Raw genomic sequence first — 19025 nt, forward strand, 5'->3', positions numbered from 1 at the left:
GCCCCCGAAAGCTGCTCCGCACCCTCTGCAGCAGGCACCGAGAAGGGATGGGGGGGTCCCTGGCCCTGTGTACCCCTCTCCCTGGGGCTCCATCCCCACCCCTGACCTCGCCCGGATCAGCCCTTTCTCCCCATGTGCCGGGAGAGTGGAGACCGCCCCCACCGTGCCCCAGGGACCCCCCCAGCCTTCACTCCCTCCCCTCACTGAGCTCCCCCACGCTGGGGCTGGCATGACCCAAGGGATGCCAGTTTGGGGCTTCTGCAGAGTAGGGGTGTGGGACCCCACTCCAACATCCCCCCCTCCAGAGCTCTGCCAGGCCCCAGCACCCACCTGGGCTCAACTAGCTGGGGGGCACCCACTGCCCCATGGGCTTCATCACATCTTGAGGAGCGCAGGGGTGACTCGAGGCCACTGTTAGCAGAGAAGCTCCAGAGACAGAGGCTGAGGCCAGCCTCAGCTGGAGCAAAACCCTCCCAGGGGAGTGCGTGCAGCTCCCTTTGCCCCCCAAGGACTCCCACAGTGGAGGTCAGGACACCCCCACCCAGCCTGGTCCTGCCCCACACCTCCAGTGGATCCCAGTCCCACCCAATCCCTTCCCATACCCCACAGCCTGTGTCCTGCACCCCACTCTTGGCCGGTGCCTCCCGACACCACCCAGCCGCCCACGCTCCCATCTGGGCTCGGCACGACCCCACACCACGGCAGCGGCCCCCACGCTTTGCCCTGCTTCCATTTTTGGCCCTGAGTGTGTGGAAATCTCCCGGCGCATTTAACGCCTAAATCCCGAATCCCTGGAAGCCGCGGGTAAGCCTCTCTCCCTGCGGAAAATCCTCGCTTTGAGCCAGAATCGGCCACCTCGGAGCTGGCCAAGCCGCGACGCTCTCCTCCTGCCCGTGAGGGCTGAGCCCTCCCCACCACATGGGGCGGGCAGGAAGCTGAAGCTGCCCCCGCAGGACTCCCTCATCCCTGGGGTACCCCAACCCCTTCACCCCAGCATCTGCTTGTCTGTGTCCCCGGGGGCAGCTGGGGGCTCTTGGTGCTGGGGGTTGGGGTGGTCCATGGGTCAGGGTAGTCCATGGTCATAGGATCACAGGATGTTAGGGGTTGGAAGGGACCTCCAGAGATCGAGTCCAACTCCCCTGCCAGAGCAGGACCATAGAACCCAGCACAGGTCGCACAGGAATGCAGCCAGATGGGTCTTGAGTCTCTAGAGGAGTTCAGGGTGGTCCATGGATCAGGGTGGTGGATGTCTGCACATGGACAAATATGTGAAGGCTTGTGGTGCAGGAGGATGAGGAGGATGAGGAGGATAAGGAGGAGGACAAGAACGATGAGGAGGACAGGAAGGACAGGGATGAAGAGCAGAAGAAAAATAAGCAGAATATGGAAAATGAGGAGAATGAGGAGAATGAGGACAGGAGGATGAAGAGGATGAGGAGGATGGTGGGATCCCGGTTCCCCAGGAGTCACACTTGGTCCCGGCTGTGGTGGACAACCTGGCGGGGGCGAGGGCAGTGGGACCCCGGCCCCAAATGGGCAATGTTCGTGTCCCAGCCCTGGCCCCAGCGCGGTGCCGCCAGGAGGAGGCCCGAGGCAGGGTGTTGGGCACCGGGGACGAGCCCCGGCAGGGGCCACGGGCGGCTCCAGGGCTCGGGGGCGCGCTAGGACCGTCCGGGAGCCGGGGTGGTGGCTCCGCTTAGTGGCACCGGAAAGAAAGGCAGAGGGGCCCGGAACTGCCACGGCCACCACCGCCTTGCCACCGCCAACACCACCCCCCCACCCCCCCCCCCCCCGCCAACGCCTTACCAACACTTCTGCCACCACCATCACCATTACCTCTGCCACTGCCCCTGTCACTGCCTCCTGGCCCTCCTAGGAACTCCTCTCGTGGCAGGGCTACCCCCCTGGGGACCCCCAAGAGGAGCTGGTGGCCCCAACCCCACTGTCCTTGTCCTCGCTAGCTCCAAGGGCAAACCCATAGGTGACGCTCAGTTCTGCTCGGGCACCAGCCCAGCGGGCACCCAGCTCCCACCACCCCTCCCTGGGCAGCCAAGCAGGGTCTGTGGTCCCGGGGAGGGCTGCGGCCGGGACCGGACACGGCCACATGTGCGGAGCCTTCACGTGCCGAGAGCTGGATTGGGTTTTGGCTTGGAAACAGCAGCGCAGAAATTCCCCGCGGCGGGTGCCAGCTCCGGCAGCTGGGCCGGGCTGTTTCCTCCCTCCCTCCGCCCTGTTCGTGCCGGGAACCTCCTGACCCCTTTTAGAAGCTGAATATTTAAAAACATTCTGCCCACGCTGCGGAAATTCCCAGCCCACCCCCCCACCCCCCCGCCCGCTCTCACCCTCCCGCTCCCCTTGCTCTGTCCCTTCCTGCCCCCCAGCTGCCCCAAAGCAGGACTTAAAAGCCAGTCCCAGCCCAGCCCCAGTCCTGGCTGAGCAGCGTCTGCCCCACGGACCCCACGGCTAAGGTGCCGCCATGGGGCTAAGTCCTGCTCCTGTCCTCATCCTTCCTCTACTGCTGCTGGGGGCTTCAGTGGAAGGTGAGCACCCCCCACACCCCGGGATAGGCACAGGCTGGGTCCCCAGCATGGGCTGGGGGTTCCTGCCCAGCTCCCCCGAATTCCTGCCTCTACGGCTGGACACTGCGGTGCCCTATGGGGAAGGGTCTGGGGATGCTGGGAGGGGACCACCGCTGTGCCCCTGCCCCATGTTCCATCCGGAGAGGCTGGGTTGATGCCCGGGGGCTAACCGGGGGCCCTCTTCCACCTGCAACAGGGCAGCCCCGGGGCCGGATCCTGGGGGGCAGAGAGGCCGTGCCCCACCTGAGGCCGTACATGGCCTCGCTGCAGCTGGACGGGCAGCACGTCTGTGGCGGCTTCCTCATCGCCGAGCAGTGGGTGCTGAGCGCTGCGCACTGCACCGAGGAGACGTGAGTGCCCAGGGTGGGGTGGGGGCGTCAGCGGGGGGACTGCTGCTTGCCGAGGGGGTGCTGCTGGCCCCAGGCCGAATCCTGCTCCATAGCCCAGAGCAGGGCGCCGCTCCCACCTGCGCTGAGGGCTGGGCAGGGGCTGCAGCTGCAGGACCCCCAGGAGATCTTGGCACAATGAGGTGTGTGTGGGGGGCTGTCTGGCACTCCATAACCCAGCTCTGCGTGCCCCCTGGGGGTGGGAAGATTCCTCCACATGCTGCCTCTCTTCCAGGGACGGCAAATTCTTCCAGGTCCTCCTGGGTGCCCACTCGCTGTCGGAGCCGGAGCCCCACAAACGCCTGTATCGGGTGCGCGCCCAGATCGCCCACCCCGGCAGCAACATCCACAACAACAAAGACGACCTCCTGCTCCTCCAGGTGGGCTTGGGGCTGCGGAGACCCAGTCTGGGACCTTCCTTCCCATCATCCACAGCTCTGCAAATCCCCTGGCACCCTGTGGGGTCACCGTGGCAGGAGGAAGCCTTTCACCGTCCCTCCTTCCCATCCCGTGGGACCATTCCTGCTTCCTCCACCAAAGACCTTTGGGCTGCATCCAAACGCCTTTGTCTTCCCCATGATCCTCACAGCTCCGCGCTCCGAGGGCTGCGGGTGGAAGGCGAAGCCCTCAGCAGGGCTGAGCTTGGGGCAGCCTGGGCGCTGGGGCTGGGCTCGTTGGGTCCTGAGCCGTAGTTGGTCTCCAGTGACCTGGGTCCGTGCTTTCTTGATTGAGGGCAGCTGGAGGAGAAAGCAGAGCTGAACTCAGACGTGCGGGTGCTGCCGATCCAGCGGGAGGACAGGGACGTGGCTGCCGACACCGTGTGCCTGGTGGCCGGCTGGGGAGCCATAAAGCACAGCGGCCGCCGGCCGGACAAGCTCCACGAGGTGGAGCGGCCGGTGGTGAGCCGAGACGTCTGCAACCACCGCAGCCACCACGACCAGACCATCACCGACAAGATGATGTGCACCAACTCCCACAAGAAGGACAGCTGCAAGGTACCTTCAGCGGCCGTGGACCCACAGGCTGGTCCCTCAGGGGTGTGGAGTTGGGGGTGGGAGAGGAGGAGGATGATCCACAGGCTGGAAGAGGTGGGGGGAGCAGGATGGGGCTGTGTGCCCAGGGTGATGTGGGCTCTTTGCCCTGCGCTGGCCGCTGTGAAGCAGCTGTTCTGAGCCTGGAGACAAGGATAAGACCACAGGCAAGACTCAATATGCCCCGAGGGTACCCAAGGGTCTGCTGGGGTGCCAGGGGCCGCACTGAAAGTCCCCCCACCAAGTCCCCCACAGAGCCAGGGGGGACTGAGCTGTCAGCAGATGAGGGAATGCTGACCGAGACCGACCCCAGCCCACAGCTCCTGCAGGTGAAACCCATGCTTGGGCACACCCAGGGGCCGAAGCGTTGGGTCAGGTGGGGACCCTCAGCTGCAGGGTCAGGGTGGGATGGGTCAGCAAATGCTTGGCAGTGCTGATGAGCTTCGGTCCCACAGGGAGACTCCGGCGGCCCCCTGGTCTGCAACGGGGTGGCTGAGGGGGTGGTCACGGCCGGCTCCCGTGTTTGTGGCAACTACAAGAAACCTGCGATCTACACCCGCATCGCCCCCTACGCCGACTGGATCGACAGCGTCATGGCCTCTGCCGCTGGGGGTGAGGGGGACACTCGCTGAGCGCCCCCCCGGGGACCTGGCTGCACACCACCGCTTGCTGCTGCTGCTGCCGGCACAGCCGCAGCGCCCACGCTGCATGGCCGAGCACCTTGGAGCTCCCACTGCTGCCCCGACCTGCTCCCGGAGCATCACCTCGCACCAGGAGGGGGGCTGGGCTGGAGGATTGGCAAAAAAAACCAACAGGGGAAAGGGAATCCCTGCCCCCCCGCCCCCACTCACAAAGCAGAGGGCCCAGACTGGGGAGGATGAGGTCAGAGCCTCCCGTGCTGGTGTGAGCCACAGGCTTTGCTGATCGTGCTCCTAACGCTGCCTGTGCCCTGCTGCAATAAAGTGATGATGATTCCTGCAGAGCTGCCAGGCTCAGGGAGGGGGTCTGTGTGGCAAAGCCCTGCCCCGGGGTGTGGGCAGCACGGGGAGGAGCCGGCCAAGAGGTGTGGAGATGCTGAGGCTTGAAACCATGGAGACAGTGTGGCCAGAGTCCTCCCCACACTCCCCCCCACCGCTCCAGGCCATCCATCCATGCTGCCTGGGGGGCAGGGGGTCTCATCCTCTCCTTTGCCATGTCCTGAATCTCCTAACCCCTGCAGTGAGCACTCGACCCCAGCTCTGCCTTGGAGCAGTCTCTAAGGAGCACATGAACTCCACCAACCCTCCAGCACCCCTCCTGGCCCCAGTCCCAGCAGGACAGGGGGGAAGGAGGAATGGTCACAGAGCAGGAGGAAGGTGAGGTGCAGGAAGGAGGTCGCATGTGAGGATGAAAGAGGACAAAGTGGTTCTGCACCTCAACACTCCCCAGGGCTTGGCCAGCACCTCGGGGAGCTGCTCCTGCCCACAGAGCTCCAACGTTGGAGGAAACAAAGTAGAAATCAAGGATCTGCCCTCCCCCAGAGCAGCTTCTGTGTCCTACCTCTGTGCAATCAAACATTAAATAACCCCAAAGCTGATCTCCCAGAACAGGAGATGAAGCAGGGCCCAGGTTGATTGCAGAGGAAAAGAGCCTTAAGAAGTAGTTTCCTAATTAGCCATTTGCTTTTCCTTAATTACCAGCACCACAGCAAGGGAGACACCAGCTCTGTGCAGAACAGGAAGCAGAGCTGAGAGAGACAAACTCATTGCCATCAGCTCAATTTCTCAGTGCTAAATGGAAACACAGTTGCAGAGGAAAAGGACCACAGAGAAAGGGACTCCTTTGCTCCCTTAAGTGGTCTCTGGAGATGCCCCTTTGGTGTTGTCTGGCTGGGCAGGAATCTGGCCAAGCCCCAGCCCAGCTCCAAGCATCTCCACTGCACTTTCTCAAAGCATGTGCCTGGTTCTGGAAAGGTGCTGAGCAGCCTCAGACTGCTTTGAGCTCAGCAGATGCACAGTTCCTACTTCAGCCCAGGTCCAAGTTACCAGAGGGCACCAAGTGGGTCCTTCCCCACGTGTCCAGGCAAACCCAAGAGCAACAGCTCCAAGAAGCTTCCCAGCAGCTTCTCTTCTGTTGGTGCATCAACCACCCTGGCCCCACCAGCATGACCAAAGAGGTCCCAGCAGAGCCTCCTGCTGACATCCTGGAAAGAGACCAAACATTCTGTAGAAAACTAAGGGAAGTTTTATTTACAAGCAGAGCTGCTGGTTGAGTGAGAGCCACACAAGCTTTGCTCCAGGCAGCCTCACTCTCCTGCTCCGGAGGGAGAAGGCCTCGCTCCATTAGCAGACAGACAGGACAGCTCTGGGTGACATCTCCCACCAGAGGGGAAAGCTCCCTCAAGGGATGGAGAAGTGCAGGGAAAGGGGCAGTGACCAGCCCACACTGCCCTCCCCAAACTGCTGCTGGCAGAGGATGAGCCCAAGGCCCTGGGGTGTTTGCTCCCTGCTCACCAGGGACTCTGCTCACCCCCAGCCACCACCCTCTGCCCCACCGAGGGCTCACAGCTCCTCCATGCAGACACCAGCACTGCAGGGCTCTCTCCTTGGCCCCAGCTGACTCCAACTGGGAAACCTCTGGCATTCCCTTCTAGCTGTTCCCTGTAAAGAGGAGGAGCAGCTCCCTCCCATCTCCAGGAAGCAGCAAGCTCAGCGCAGGACAAGCAGCACCAGGCAGCGTCTCCCAGGACGATGCTGCCCTTGTGTCCCAAACACCTCCGAGAAGGAAGCACTGAGCAGCTCTGGGGGGAACCCCTCAGGAGTAGCTGAGGGGCATCCTCCTCCAGAGCCCCCCGCAGAGGCAGTTCTTGATCCAGCGCTGCTCCCACTGCTTCACTGCTGTCACCTTGTTGGGAGACTTCAGCATCGTGACGCAGCCGCACCTGGGAGGGAGGGAGGGAGGGAGGGAACAGAGAGCTGCAGCCAGGCCCAGGGAAGGAGTTGATGCTGCTGAGATCCCACAGGCAGAGAGCAATCCAGGCAGGACACCAGCCTCTGCCACCTGCAGGTGATGTTTGTGAGCACTACACCCAGCTGAAGCTGTGCCAGCAGTGCCCTGGCAGGAAGAGGGTACCTGGGAGCAGAGGCTGTGGTAACACAGCAGCCCCCAGCTGCCAGGTTAATTGGAGCTGATTCAGTCACAGGGAATTGTTTGGGTTAGAGAAGCCCTCCAAGATGAAATCCAACATCAACCCAGCACCACCGTGGCCACTAAAGCATGTCCTCAAGTGCCATGGCCACAGATTTCTTGAACACCACCAGGGATGGGGACTCCACCACCTCCCTGGGCAGCCTGTGCCAATCCCTGATCACTCCCACAGGAAAGGGGTTCCTCCTAATCTCCGACCTAAAGCTCCCCTGGCATCCATCCCCAGGGATGTCTGCTCCCTGCACCATGATTCTGACATCCAGGCTGTCTGGGGAGGGTGGGTGAAGAGGACAGCACAGGAAGGCCTTCAATCACAAGCCTGGTTTGAAAGATGAACCATGGGTCCTTTGATGATCTCCCCCTCCCAGCTCCCCTCCAGGACAGTTTTATTTAAGGGACTGCAATTCAAAAGGCCTTTTAAGGACCTTCCAGATCAGGTCCTCAACCACCACCACAACTGCTCTCTTCCAATGGCAGGGTCACACACCAAATGCATTTCCTCCTGCAGACACCATCAACACAGACTGGGACACCAGCTGGGATGGTGAGCAGAGACTGAAAGAGCTTCTGAAAGAGACAGAGAGCAGCTGGAGCTGCTGCCCAAGCCCCTCTGCCCACCTGGTACACGACTTGCACTCCTCTGTGGGGTATGCTCCCAGATGCAGCCGCCTCAGGTGATCGATTTTGGGCTGTCCTGGGGCCCTGGGTAGGAAGGAGAAGAGGAACTGGTCTAGAAGATTGCTTTCCAAAAGCTGCCTCCAGTGGCCAACATGACACAGGCCAGATCTGACTGCTCAGGCCTCTCAGTGCCATGGGAGTGGAGGCCCTGCTGACAGGAATCTCAGCCTGCTTTTCCCCTCCATTTCCCACCTCCTTCCAATCCTTTCAACTTCCAGCCCACTGCAAGCTAAGGGAGTGAATTCAAGCAGAGAGGACAAGCTGCTCTCAGGTCCCAGCAACAAATGGATGAGCCAAAAGCTGCTGTTACCCCAAACCCACTGACCCTAGAGCTGCAGGGAGACCCTCTCCCAAGCCCCCCAAACACCTTCTCACCACTCCCCCCATGCATTTCAGGTTGCTGTACCTGACAAAGGCATCAAACTGGGAAGAGACAGTGTGACCAACGAGCCCAGGAGCCTTTCCAAACTGGAGCCTGACCAGCTGCTTGTTCTGCAGCTTGCTGATGATGCCATCATTGATGGGCAGCCAGTCAATGTTGGGAATGAGCAGCTGGCTGGGCAGGAGGCAGCATTCATCTATCAGGGTATCATCTGGTTCTGTGATGTGGTTTTCTTCACGACCTGTGTGGAAAAAAAAAAAATGAAGCAGAGAGAGCAGCATGATCCTTAAAACTCCTCCTTTAGAGATGAGGAGAGCTGTGTGTGGTGCCCTCCTCCAGCCTCCACCACAGCTCAGAGCACAATACCCCCTGGCAGCTGCTCCTGCCCTTTCTGAACACCACAGACCCACTCCCGAGCTACTCCCCCCTGCAATTATTCCTTCCCCATTAGGGAAGGATTCTTTTGTTCAGGGGAAACTGGCAAACACTTACAGCAGAGCCAGAGTTTAGTCAGGAGCCTGAAGAGCAGGGACATGCTGTCCTGGGTGTCAGAGGTTGCTGTGTAGACAGGGAGGCAGCTTGGCTTCAGCAGCCCCCAGATGCGGATCACCACCATCAGCTCCCTGAACATGCCCAGGGAGGCTCCATCCCGTAGGAAGCTGTGTCCTGGTCGGACTGGGGAGCCCTAGGGAAGGGGAAAAATAGCCCCACAGAGGGGGTGGCACAGCCTGCCAGAGCCACCAGGTTGTTTGCAGCCAGCTGCTGTGCTTGAGCAGGGCACAGCCTTGCAGTGCTGGCTGCCAGAGGATGCCGTGGAGGTCGGAGGCACACAGAAGTTCACTGAAGGTTGAAATGTGTCAGGCAGCTGCTGAGGTCCCTTCTCCAAAGTGAGGAACACAGAAAGGACAATTTCATCATAGAGGAGCTTGAGCTGGAAGGGATCTTCAAGATCATTCAGTTCCAACCCCCCTGCCATGGGCAGGGACACCTCCCACCAGCCCAGGTGGCTCAGGGCCTCATCCAGCCTGGCCTTGAACAGCTCCAGGGAGGAGGCAGCCACAGCCTCCCTGGGCAACCTGTGCCAGGCTCTCCCTACCCTCACTGTAAAGAATTTCTTCCTCATCTCCACTCTCAATCTCCCCTCTCCCAGCTCAAAGCCATTGTCCTCATCCTGCCACTCCCAGCCCTTGTTCAAAGTCCCTTCCCAGCTCTCCTGGAGCCCCTTCAGGTACTGGAAGGCTGCTCTGAGGTCTCTCTGGAGCCTTCTCTTCTCCAGGCCAAGGTTCTCACCTGGTTAGGGAGGCTGGCCAGCAGGTAGAGCACAAAGTCTCCTACCCACTGGATGAGCTGCTGCAGGGACTGCAGTGTGGTCATCTCCAGCACAAACTCTTCTGTCTTCAGGTTAATCATCACCTTGTCAATGTCTGAAACAGAAGCAAGGCCATCTCCTGGCTCAGGAGGAAGATGGATTCAGACCTCACCCCTGGTCCCTGCAGTGCTGAGAAAGGTCACCCTCCTCTTGCTCAAGGCAGGGAGTCACCATGACACCACAACACTCCTTCCACCAAACCCAGCAGGAGGAAGAGCCAGGACAAACCAGAGGGGCAGAGGCTCTGAGCTGTTCCTTACCTATGTCTGTGATCTTGGAGCAGATCTCAGTGAGTCTGTCCCCAGGGCTCTTGTCTGGGGTGTTCAGGAAGTGTGGACGTAGCAGAGACTTCAAGGTGCAGCTGATGGCAATGAGGAAGAGCTTGGCATGGTAGTCACAGACTCGAGCTATGGTGCTGGAAGAGAGCTTGCAGAGAGAAGCCTTCATGGCCACAATGCGAGTGGAGAGGACCTGATGGGAGAGGCACAGCAGGAATGAGGCAGCAGAGGAGGCAGAATCAGAAGGAGCTCATTAGAGCTGCTCTGTTCTCTGCTCTCCAGCTCTGCCAGGTGAATGCCCTGCACGTGAGCAGCTCTCTCTCAGTTACAAACAGCCCTGCTGCTCCCACAACCTCTGCCAAAGGCTCTACAGTTCAGCAGAGGCTTCCACAGGTGAACATGAGCCCTGCTCAAGTGGAGGCTCTGCACACCTCAAGTATCACAGAATGGGTTGGGTTGGAAGGGACCTTCAAGACCATCCAGTTCCAACCTCCCTGCCATGGACGGGGACACCTCCCACCAGCCCAGGTTCTTCCAGGCCTCATCCAACCTGGCCTTGAACACCTCCAGGGAAGGAGCATCCACAACCTCCCTGGGCAACCTCTTCCAGTGTCTTCCCACCCTTAAAGAAGTACTGCTCAAGGAGAGACAGCACAGGTGGTTAAGAGCTGTCTTCTGAGCCCTGGCAACTACAGCTCCCTCCTCCCTGTCACTGAGACCCTTCCAGGTGCCCACCCCCTGCCCAGGCTCCTGCTGACCTGCTGCAGGGCCGCGTTCTGCCGCATGTACTCCTCATGAAGCTTCTCCACCAGGTTCTGGACCATGTTGGGCTGGACATGGAGCAGGATGTCCCACCAGTCATAACCAGTCACCATGCAATACTCCAAGAGGAAGAGCAAGTGGCGCAGGGACATGTTCATGTCCAGCACGTGGCCCATGGAGGGGGAGATACGGAGCATGCTCAGCTGAAAGGGAGGGGGGGCAAAGGAAAACCTGCATCAATGCCTTGAAAACGTTCCCCAAAGCTACAACCCAGCACAGGGCCAAGTGCAGCTTGCTGCTGAACCAGTGACACAGCTGGGGATGGATCCACCCCTTCTTGTTTAACAGGGATCACACCGCTGGGAAGCAGCATTCCCAGAGCGATCTAGGGCCGCAGAGGGAGAGCCTGGAGGAGAAGAGCTCAACCTCCCCACCCCACCCCACCCCACCCCACAGCACCATACCTTCCCGTGGCTGTCAATGCCAACCAAGGCCAGGGATGTCCAGGAGAGCTGCATGGCTTTGAAGTGCACCAGGGGGCCGGCAGTCCGCTGCCTTTTGATGGCCTGCTCGTCGGCGGGGCGCTGGGAGGAGGAGCCGTAGAACACAGCCATCATCTGCAGGGACAGGCGGTGCACAACGTGCACACTGCCGTCGTGGAAAGCCAGAGCCAGGCCTGGGCACAGGAGACAACCACGGCTGAGCAACTGACTCCCCTCCTGCTACGGCCCAGACCTCACCCAGAGAAGCCACTGCCCGCCTGGCAGCGGAGAGGATCACAGGTCACAGGTGTTAGGGGTGGGAAGGGACCTCCGGAGGTGAGGTCCAACCTCCCCCCTTGCCAGAGCAGGGCCTAGAATCCAGCACAGGTCACACAGGAGCACATCCAGATGGGGCTGGAAAGGCTCCGGAGAAGGAGATTCCACAAACCTCTCTGGGCAGCCTGTTCCAGTGGTCTGTGAGCCTCCCAGTGAAGATGTTCCTCCTCATGTTGAGGTGGAACCTCCTGTGCTGGAGTTTATATCCATTGCTCCTTGTCCCATCCCAGGGTGCAACTGAGCAAGGCCTGTCCCCTTCCTCTTGACCCCCAGCACTCAGCTATTTATAAACATTTATTAAATCCCCTCTCAGTCTTCTCTCCAGACTAAACAGCCCCAGGGCTCTCAGCCTCTCCTCATCAGGCACTGCCCCAGTCCCTTCAGCATCCTGGTAGCTCTCCCTTGGACTCTTCTCAGCAGATCCCTGTCCCTCTTGAACTGGAGAGCACCAAAAGGCTGTGAGCTCACAGCCCTCTTGGTCTCCAGAGGCCACCTCAGTGCTTCAGGGGAATGTCTCTTTCCATGGCAATGAGAGAGCCTGGCCACGACCTTTGGAGGTCCCTTCCACCCCAGACCATTCAATGATTCTGTGAAGAAGAGCTTGCCTTTGAAGCTGTCCCTGTGAGCATTTCTCAGGGTTTCACATTCCTACTGCAGTTTAATAACATCTGAATGACTTGGATGAGATCTGTGGACCTGGGCTTCACATGGGTCAGGCATTGGCACAGGCTGCCCAGGGAGGTGGTGGAGTCCCCATCCCTGGAGGTGTTCCAGAAAGCGTGGTGGTGCTGGGTTGAAGGTTGGACTCTATGATCTCAGAGGGTTCTCCCAACCCAAACAATCCTGTGGTTCAGCTACAGTTCAAGAGGTGAAGAAGGAAAAAAAGGAGAAAGCCAAGAGAAGTTCCTTACCCAAGCCAGGGAAGAACTTGGTGTCATTTGCCACCTTCAGATCAGTGTTGGTCAGGGAGATCGGAAGCTTCGGCAGGGCCACGGCCGAGACCCGATCCAAGTCGTTGGTGGCAGAGAGAATTCTCCATTTCAGGATCATGGGCTGCTTGTCCCCCACTGTGAAAAGAGAAGAAGTGAGACAACTCTCCCCAAAGACATCCAAAACCATCCCCCCAGTTTCTGCCCCCACCCCCCAGCTCAGTGGGATTACAGCCCCAGCACTGACTTTGTTCTACCAGCCCAGGAGATTCCTGCGTTCATGGAATGGGTTGGAAGGGACCTCCAAGATCATCCAGTTCCATGAGCAGGGACACCTCCCACCAGCCCAGGTTGCTCAAGGCCTCATCCAGCCTGGCCTTGAACACCTCCAGGTGTTCATCCACAACCTCCCTGGGCAACCTGTTCCAGTCTCTCCCCACCCTCAGTGGAAAGAATTTCATCGATTCATAGAATGGTTTGGGCTGGAAGGGACCTTGAAGACCATTTAGGTAATTTTCCTTCTGAGCTGTACAAACTTTTGTTTTGCTAAATCCCTTTTGGTGGAAAGCTCTGCTGGTGGGAGTGAAAAAAATCATCTTTCACGTGCAATAATTCTTTATACTGCACAAAGAGCAGTGACTTGGGTTGGCTGTATCTGGAAAGAAGGGCAGCCAAGGTGCTGATGGGACTTCAACACAAGCCTTGTGGGGAACAGCTGAAGGAATTGGGGTTGTTCAAGTCTCCAGTGGAGGAGGCTGAGGGGAGACCTCACTGCTCTCTGTAACTCCCTCAAAGGAGGCTGGAGCCAGGTTGGGTTTGATTTCTTCTCGCATGCAGAAAGGGACAGGACGAGAGGGAACAGGCTCAGGTTGTGCCAGGGGAGGTTCAGTTTGGATATGAGGACAAATTTCTTCCCAGTAAGAGTTCTCAGGCACTGGCACAGGCTGCCCAGGGAGGTGGTGGTGTCCCCATCCCTGGAGGGGTTTCAAAGCTGTGTGGATGTGGTTTGGAGGCAGTGGCTCAGCAGCAGTGGTGGAGTTGTGAGCTGTGGGGGAAGAGGTTGGACTGGACGATCCCAAAGGTCTCTTCCAACCTCAAGAGTTCTATGAAGCCAGGTGTAGGACACAGGCAGAGGGGAGGGGCTGATGAAGCCAGCTCTGCTCCACCACCTCTTCCCTTGGGAAGGCTCTCAGCAGGGAGAGCTGCAGTGCCTGACACAGAAAATGTCTTTTCTTGAGTGAAAGCAACAACCCTGGAAACCTGCCATGTGCTGCCTGAGATGCAAACAGCTGCAACAGAGCACGAGGCTGAGAACACCTGAGAAAGAAATACAGGATCCTGGCTAATCCCACACAGGGGCTAATGGAGCTGAGAACCTGCTTGGCATTTTCACTCAGGCCGGGCTCCTGTTTTCAAGAGGAGCTGCTGCAGGAACTCACCCACAGGGGAGATCTGCTGGAAGATGTTGTTGACTGGCAGCCCTTCCTTCCTCAGAGACCAGCACTCCACGATGCTGCTGTTCTGGTTGGAAGCACAAAGCAACACCTGCAGACCAAAAAAAAAAAAAACCCAAAAAAAACCCCAGAGTGAGACCCCATGAACAAGCTTCCCAACAGGGGAGGACACTTAGCCCTCTCTCCTCCACTCTGAGGCTCCTTCTCCCCACTAGTTTGTGCTCCCACCAGCCAAAAGCAGAGCACTGCCTCTGCAGCACACAGCTTGGGCCTCTCCCCATCACCAACCATCTCATCTCTCCCAGGCCTGTGACCTGCTGATGCTGTTCACACCACCACACACTAAACATAAAGGGAAGGGTGGGAAGAAGCCAGAGCAGATGCTGTGTTCTCCTACCAGGTGCTTGGTCCTGACCAGAGTCCCCTGGCAAAAGAGAGTTAAGCTGCCAAATGAAGCCAAGCAGATCAAGAGCTCTGAGTGCTCTGCAGAGGGGCAGCTTTGAAGCCAAGACCTGAAGATGAAAGACTTCACATCCCAGACCCTCTCAGTCAGCCCAGCAGAGCTCAGCTGCTGCCAGATCCAGAAGATAAGCAGAGCAAAGCATGATCAGGCTAAGGAGGGATGGGGCTTTTCCAGATGCTGGTCCAAGAACAGGAGGGCTTGGCCACCACAGCCCCAGGGTGGGTAAGTGGACTGTTCAGTCCTGAGGAGGCTGAGAGAGGATCTGATCAATGTCTGTAAATATCTGAGGGGTGGGTGGCAAGAGGGTGCCAGGCTCTGTTGGGTGGTGCCCAGGAACAACAGGCACAAGCTGGAACCTAGGAGGTTCCACCTCAACATGAGGAGAAACTTCTTTGGGGTGAGGCTGCTGGAGCAGGCTGCCCAGAGAGGTTGTGGAGTCTCCTCCTCTGGAGACTTTCAAGACTCATTCCTGCGTGGCCTACCCTAGGTGATGCTGCTTTGGGAGTGGGATTGGGCTGGATGACCTCTGGAAGTCCCTTCCAACCCCTACCACTCTCTGATTCTCTCTCTGAAGTGCAGCCTGCTTGAACCAGCAGCACCTCCAGGACCAGCAGCTAGGAAACACGAAGGGCACCGCAGGGCAGCACCGCTCACCTCCGGACTCACACAGGGGAGCCAGACATGGCTCAAACAGCTACCTCCTTGCTTCTCACTGAACTCCTACCTGCTTGAAGAGCAGCTGCTCACCTGCTCCGACATGTCCCGGGCGAGGAACTTCAGGTGGGTGATGGCTGGGTACTTGTCCTTGCGGGCAGGGTCGGTGGTGCAGCGCATGAAGAGGGAGGGCAGGATCTCGGTGTCTATTTTGCACTTCTCGTTCACCACGCTGACACAGACTTTGTAGAACTGGACAGGGGAGGTGCTGCTGCCATCTGATGTGGCCACCACGATGTTGCCCCCTCCGGTGAAGGCGACGTCAGCCAAGGCCACGCGGCAGCGGAGGCGGCAGAGGCTCTCGGTGGAGGTCAGCACCTGCCCGTTGGGCTTGAGGAGTGAGACTGTCACCAGCCCACTGATGGTCACAGCAATCCAGCCCTCCATGGGCTTCCCACCAAACAGGGTCAGAGACGGAGAGAACTTGACCCTGGAAAACTTCTCCCCGAAGTTGGAGGCTCCGGACTGCAAGCAGAGGTGAGGGATGCAGAGGGGTTTGCACCGATCCCCACCACGAGCAACCCCCAAGAGGTCACCGCAGAGGAAAAGCTCACACCCCAGCTCTGCTTCATCACCCTGGAGAGGCTGGGGTGGCTGCAGGGACACACCAGCCCCTCAGCACAGCTCCCTGAGCACCCCAGACACAGAGCTCTGACCTGGACAACAGACACTCCACCTTTCCCCTCCCTTTCTGCAGGCAAATCCACCAACCCACTGCACGACCCCTCACGTCCCCATGCCTCCAGTTCTCCAGCTCTGCAGAGAGGGAATGACTTCTCCGTGGGACAGCCCAAGAGTTAACATTTCCAACAACCTGAAGAGGCAGCTTCTGCTTGGCAGAGTTGCTTTTAGTCTGACAGAATTAGACACATCTCCAAGCAAGCAGCTTATCTCCACACACATATGGTTCCCATTCCCAAATCCCTGGATCAAACCTCAGGACCTCAAACTTTTTTTTTTTTTTTCTTCCCCTCTTGAGATCCTACTGGTAGGCAAAGAAAAGCTTTTATCACCACTTTTGCAGCCCAGGAAAAATGAAAACACCCAGAACAAGAGACACATTTAAAGCACCAAGAGAAACGAAGCTTCCAACTCCTGCTGGAATTCAGCAGGGATCCGAGTGGAAAAAAAAATTCCCCTTCTTGACTCGTTTAAGGTCACAGAGGAAGGGTGGAGCTAAGAGAAACTCAGAGAGGGGCTTCCCAAAGTCTTCTGCTGGCCCAGGTCAGCCTCCTTGAGTGCTTCCATGCAGAGCTGGGACAAACCTTTTCCACGTGCAGAGCCAGCTTCACGCCGTTGTGCAGCCAGGACAGGGCCACCACAGGGTCCCCCTCCACCAGGCTGCCCACAGTGTTCTCCCAGCTGTTGGCCAAGTGGTCAGTCATGCTCCAGCACTTGATGTGTCCATCTGCATCTGCTGACAGCAGCCTGGAGCCTGTGACAACACTGGCTTGTTAGAACCAGGGGGTAGAGCCAAAAAAAAAAATCAGCCAAGAAACCAAGCCAACCCAGGTCAGCTTGGATGGAGACACTCAGCTCGTGGCTGTGAAGGGATGGACAAACTCCCTCTCCGTGAGGAATTGTGTACTTTAGGGAACTTTTAAGCAGTTGTGGGTCCCTCACTCCAAGAAGGGCATTGAGGGGTGGAGAGGGTCCAGAGAAGGGTAACAAAGCTGGGGAAGGGTCTGGAAAACAGGGCTGGGGAGGAGCAGCTGAGGGAGCTGGGGGTGTTGAGTCTGGAAGAGGCTGAGGGGAGACCTCATTGCTCTCTACAGCTCCCTGAGAGGAGGCTGCAGTGAGGAGGGGGTTGGGCTCTTCTCCATAGGATGGGAAGAAATAGCCTGAAATTGTACCAGAGGAGGATAAGGTTGGAGATCAGGAAAAACTTCTTTGCTGCAAGAGTGGTCAGGGATTGGAATAGGCTGCCCAGGGAGGTAGTGGAGTCACCATGCCTGGAGGTGTTGAAGAAACCTGTGGCCATGGCACTTGGGGCCACGGTGGTGTTGGGTTGATGGTCTTGGAGATCTTTTCCAACCCAGACAACTCTAGGATTCTGTGAACATGTGCCCACGAGCAGCAGGACAGAGGGGGAACAAGAAGGGATCCACCTCACCTGACTGGTCCCACTCCAAGCAGGTGATGACTTCAGCATGCCCAGAGTTGACAGAGTAGACATCCCATGGGTGCTCAGTGTCAATGATGTGGACCATATGGGTGAGATCTACCCCAAAAGAGAAGCAAACCACTGCCCCTCAGTACCCAGCCAGTGCTCCCACATCCACAGAGCCTCAGCTGAGGCAGGGGAAGACACAAAATATTCTGTCAAGCAGTTTTGAGAAGAGTAATGACTGCACTTGGCAACTGTGGTGAGCACCAGACACCAGCACAGAGCTTGTCTGGTCTAGTAGAGTGAGAACTGCTCCTTAGCACAGAAAATTCCATTCAAAGGAAGAAGAAGAAGGAGGCCAAGTTCCTCCTGCTGGTTAGTGCAGGTGAGCGATTTCTGGGTGGAAGCAGACCCCAGATCCCCTGGCCCAGCAGTTCCCGACTGCAGAACTTGCCTAAACACACTCTGAGCTTCCAGGTGGTGTTCCTGAACCTTCCACGAGCACCCCATACCTTTTTCCTCCTCATTTTTGAGGTCTGTGGTGAAGGCGATGAGGTTCCTGCAGGACCAGGCACACACCAGGGGAATGGAGGGGCAGTGGTTGCTCTTCGGCTTCTTCTCCCACTCGCACACATAGGCCAAGTCCATCGCCCCGGGAACCCACAGAGGGGGAAAAGGAGAGCTCAGCCCTCTCTGGAAGCAAACAACAGCCCTTCCTACATGTCCATAGGAGGCCCGGTCACACCGGTCCCTCCCGGCCAGCCCCGCCTAGGCCCCGCTGCACCGGCCCCCCTGATACCCAGCCGGGAAGCAGCGGCGACCCCAACCCTCAGGGATGTGTGTGTGGGGGTGTGTGAAGTACAACTTCCCCGGGACGCGGGTGAGGACAAACCCCGTACCGGGAGAACTCTTGCGGCGGAAGCGCAGCGCGGCGTGAGCCGGAGCCTCACGGCGAGGGAAGCCAAGCCTGCCGCGCGGATGAGGGCCCCACTGCGGGTCCGAAGGGAGATGCCCGCCCAGATACCAGGCGCACAGGCGATGGCAGAAGAAGGAGGTGAGGCCAAGCTCGGCCCGGCCCCTCCCGGGGGGCACTCACCGGGGCAGGCCGCACCGCCTCCCGCCGCCAGCGAGGACCCCGACTTGCCCCGCCCCTGCAGGCTGCCCGCCGCCCGCCTGAGCCCTGGCGCCTGCATTCAGGCAGCATCGCGGACACCCAGAGTCGGGGGCCTTTGGTGTGGGGAGCTGAGACCGCGCCAGTCAGCGGCCTTAATTTGCATGAAAATCTACCCAGAATTCCATGGAGTAACGATGGCAAATATAAAGAATGAATTTGGAATATTATGGAAGAGGAAAGGAAAAGTTGGAGAAAGCATGAAAAAGTTTTGGGGGATCCTATATACACCTATCTACAGCTAAAAAAAAAAAAAGAGTCACCCTATTCTGACAGTGCTTATATGCCAGATGGTTAAATACCGCTGCGGGCGCATAGCAGTTCGTGCTCGCTTCGGCAGCACATATACTAAAATTGGAACGATACAGAGAAGATTAGCATGGCCCCTGCGCAAGGATGACACGCAAATTCGTGAAGCGTTCCATATTTTTTTTTTCCACTACCATCGCCGCACAACCCGCCCCAGAGGTCTTTTTCCTGTCCCTTCGTCCTGCCGCGGATGCCCCGAGACGCGGGGCGTGGAGGGGGTGAGGCTGCCGGCCCCACCCTCTGGTCAGGGTCAGCGCCCGGTGTGGATTGTGGATCAATGTGGTCCCTCTGCAAGGTGAGGCACAGATTTGTGATGCATCCCATAGTTTGGGGACCAGCCTGACTCCCACCCAGTTTCTCCAACACCCCGCCCACCCCACCAGTGTCCCAAACACCACACACAGACACA

General features: G+C 58.5%; 2 protein-coding genes and 1 non-coding gene across 3 annotated transcripts; 2 read left to right on the forward strand and 1 right to left on the reverse strand.

Moving 5' to 3' along the window:
* The first annotated feature begins 2462 nt into the window (after positions 1 to 2462).
* LOC128980030 (complement factor D-like) lies at positions 2463 to 4655 on the forward strand. The gene is made up of 5 exons (XM_054398461.1): positions 2463 to 2540; positions 2776 to 2929; positions 3201 to 3345; positions 3703 to 3960; positions 4452 to 4655. Exons 1-5 carry the CDS (start codon positions 2477 to 2479, stop codon positions 4626 to 4628), a joined length of 798 nt encoding a protein of 265 aa, XP_054254436.1. The 5' UTR covers positions 2463 to 2476; the 3' UTR covers positions 4629 to 4655.
* Positions 4656 to 6693: 2038 nt separating this feature from the next.
* MED16 (mediator complex subunit 16) lies at positions 6694 to 17784 on the reverse strand. The gene is made up of 14 exons (XM_054398439.1): positions 17649 to 17784; positions 17143 to 17250; positions 16295 to 16464; positions 15063 to 15494; positions 13838 to 13943; positions 12381 to 12536; positions 11116 to 11327; positions 10648 to 10854; positions 9872 to 10082; positions 9533 to 9666; positions 8735 to 8927; positions 8267 to 8483; positions 7801 to 7884; positions 6694 to 6916 (listed from the first exon to the last, which is right to left on the reverse strand). Exons 1-14 carry the CDS (start codon positions 17782 to 17784, stop codon positions 6790 to 6792), a joined length of 2493 nt encoding a protein of 830 aa, XP_054254414.1. The 3' UTR covers positions 6694 to 6789.
* An 847-nt stretch (positions 17785 to 18631) lies between these two features.
* Positions 18632 to 18738, forward strand: LOC128980042 (U6 spliceosomal RNA). The gene has a single exon (XR_008489464.1). It is a non-coding gene; the product is annotated as a U6 spliceosomal RNA (small nuclear RNA).
* The last annotated feature ends 287 nt before the right edge of the window (positions 18739 to 19025 follow it).

Source organism: Indicator indicator, unplaced genomic scaffold, assembly GCF_027791375.1.
Source record: "Indicator indicator isolate 239-I01 unplaced genomic scaffold, UM_Iind_1.1 iindUn_scaffold_54, whole genome shotgun sequence".
Classification (NCBI taxonomy): domain Eukaryota; kingdom Metazoa; phylum Chordata; class Aves; order Piciformes; family Indicatoridae; genus Indicator; species Indicator indicator.

Coding starts and splice junctions, on each gene's coding strand:
- MED16 (XM_054398439.1), bottom strand. CDS start 17,784: ATGGACTTGGCCTATGTGTGCGAGTGGGAGAAGAAGCCGAAGAGCAAC. Junction 16,465..17,142: donor CTTGGAGTGGGACCAGTCAG/GTGAGGTGGATC, acceptor GTGTTGTCACAG/GCTCCAGGCTGCTGTCAGCA. Junction 15,495..16,294: donor TGGCTCTGCACGTGGAAAAG/GTTTGTCCCAGC, acceptor CTCTGCTTGCAG/TCCGGAGCCTCCAACTTCGG.
- LOC128980030 (XM_054398461.1), top strand. CDS start 2,477: ATGGGGCTAAGTCCTGCTCCTGTCCTCATCCTTCCTCTACTGCTGCTG. Junction 2,541..2,775: donor GCTGGGGGCTTCAGTGGAAG/GTGAGCACCCCC, acceptor CACCTGCAACAG/GGCAGCCCCGGGGCCGGATC. Junction 3,346..3,702: donor ACGACCTCCTGCTCCTCCAG/GTGGGCTTGGGG, acceptor GATTGAGGGCAG/CTGGAGGAGAAAGCAGAGCT.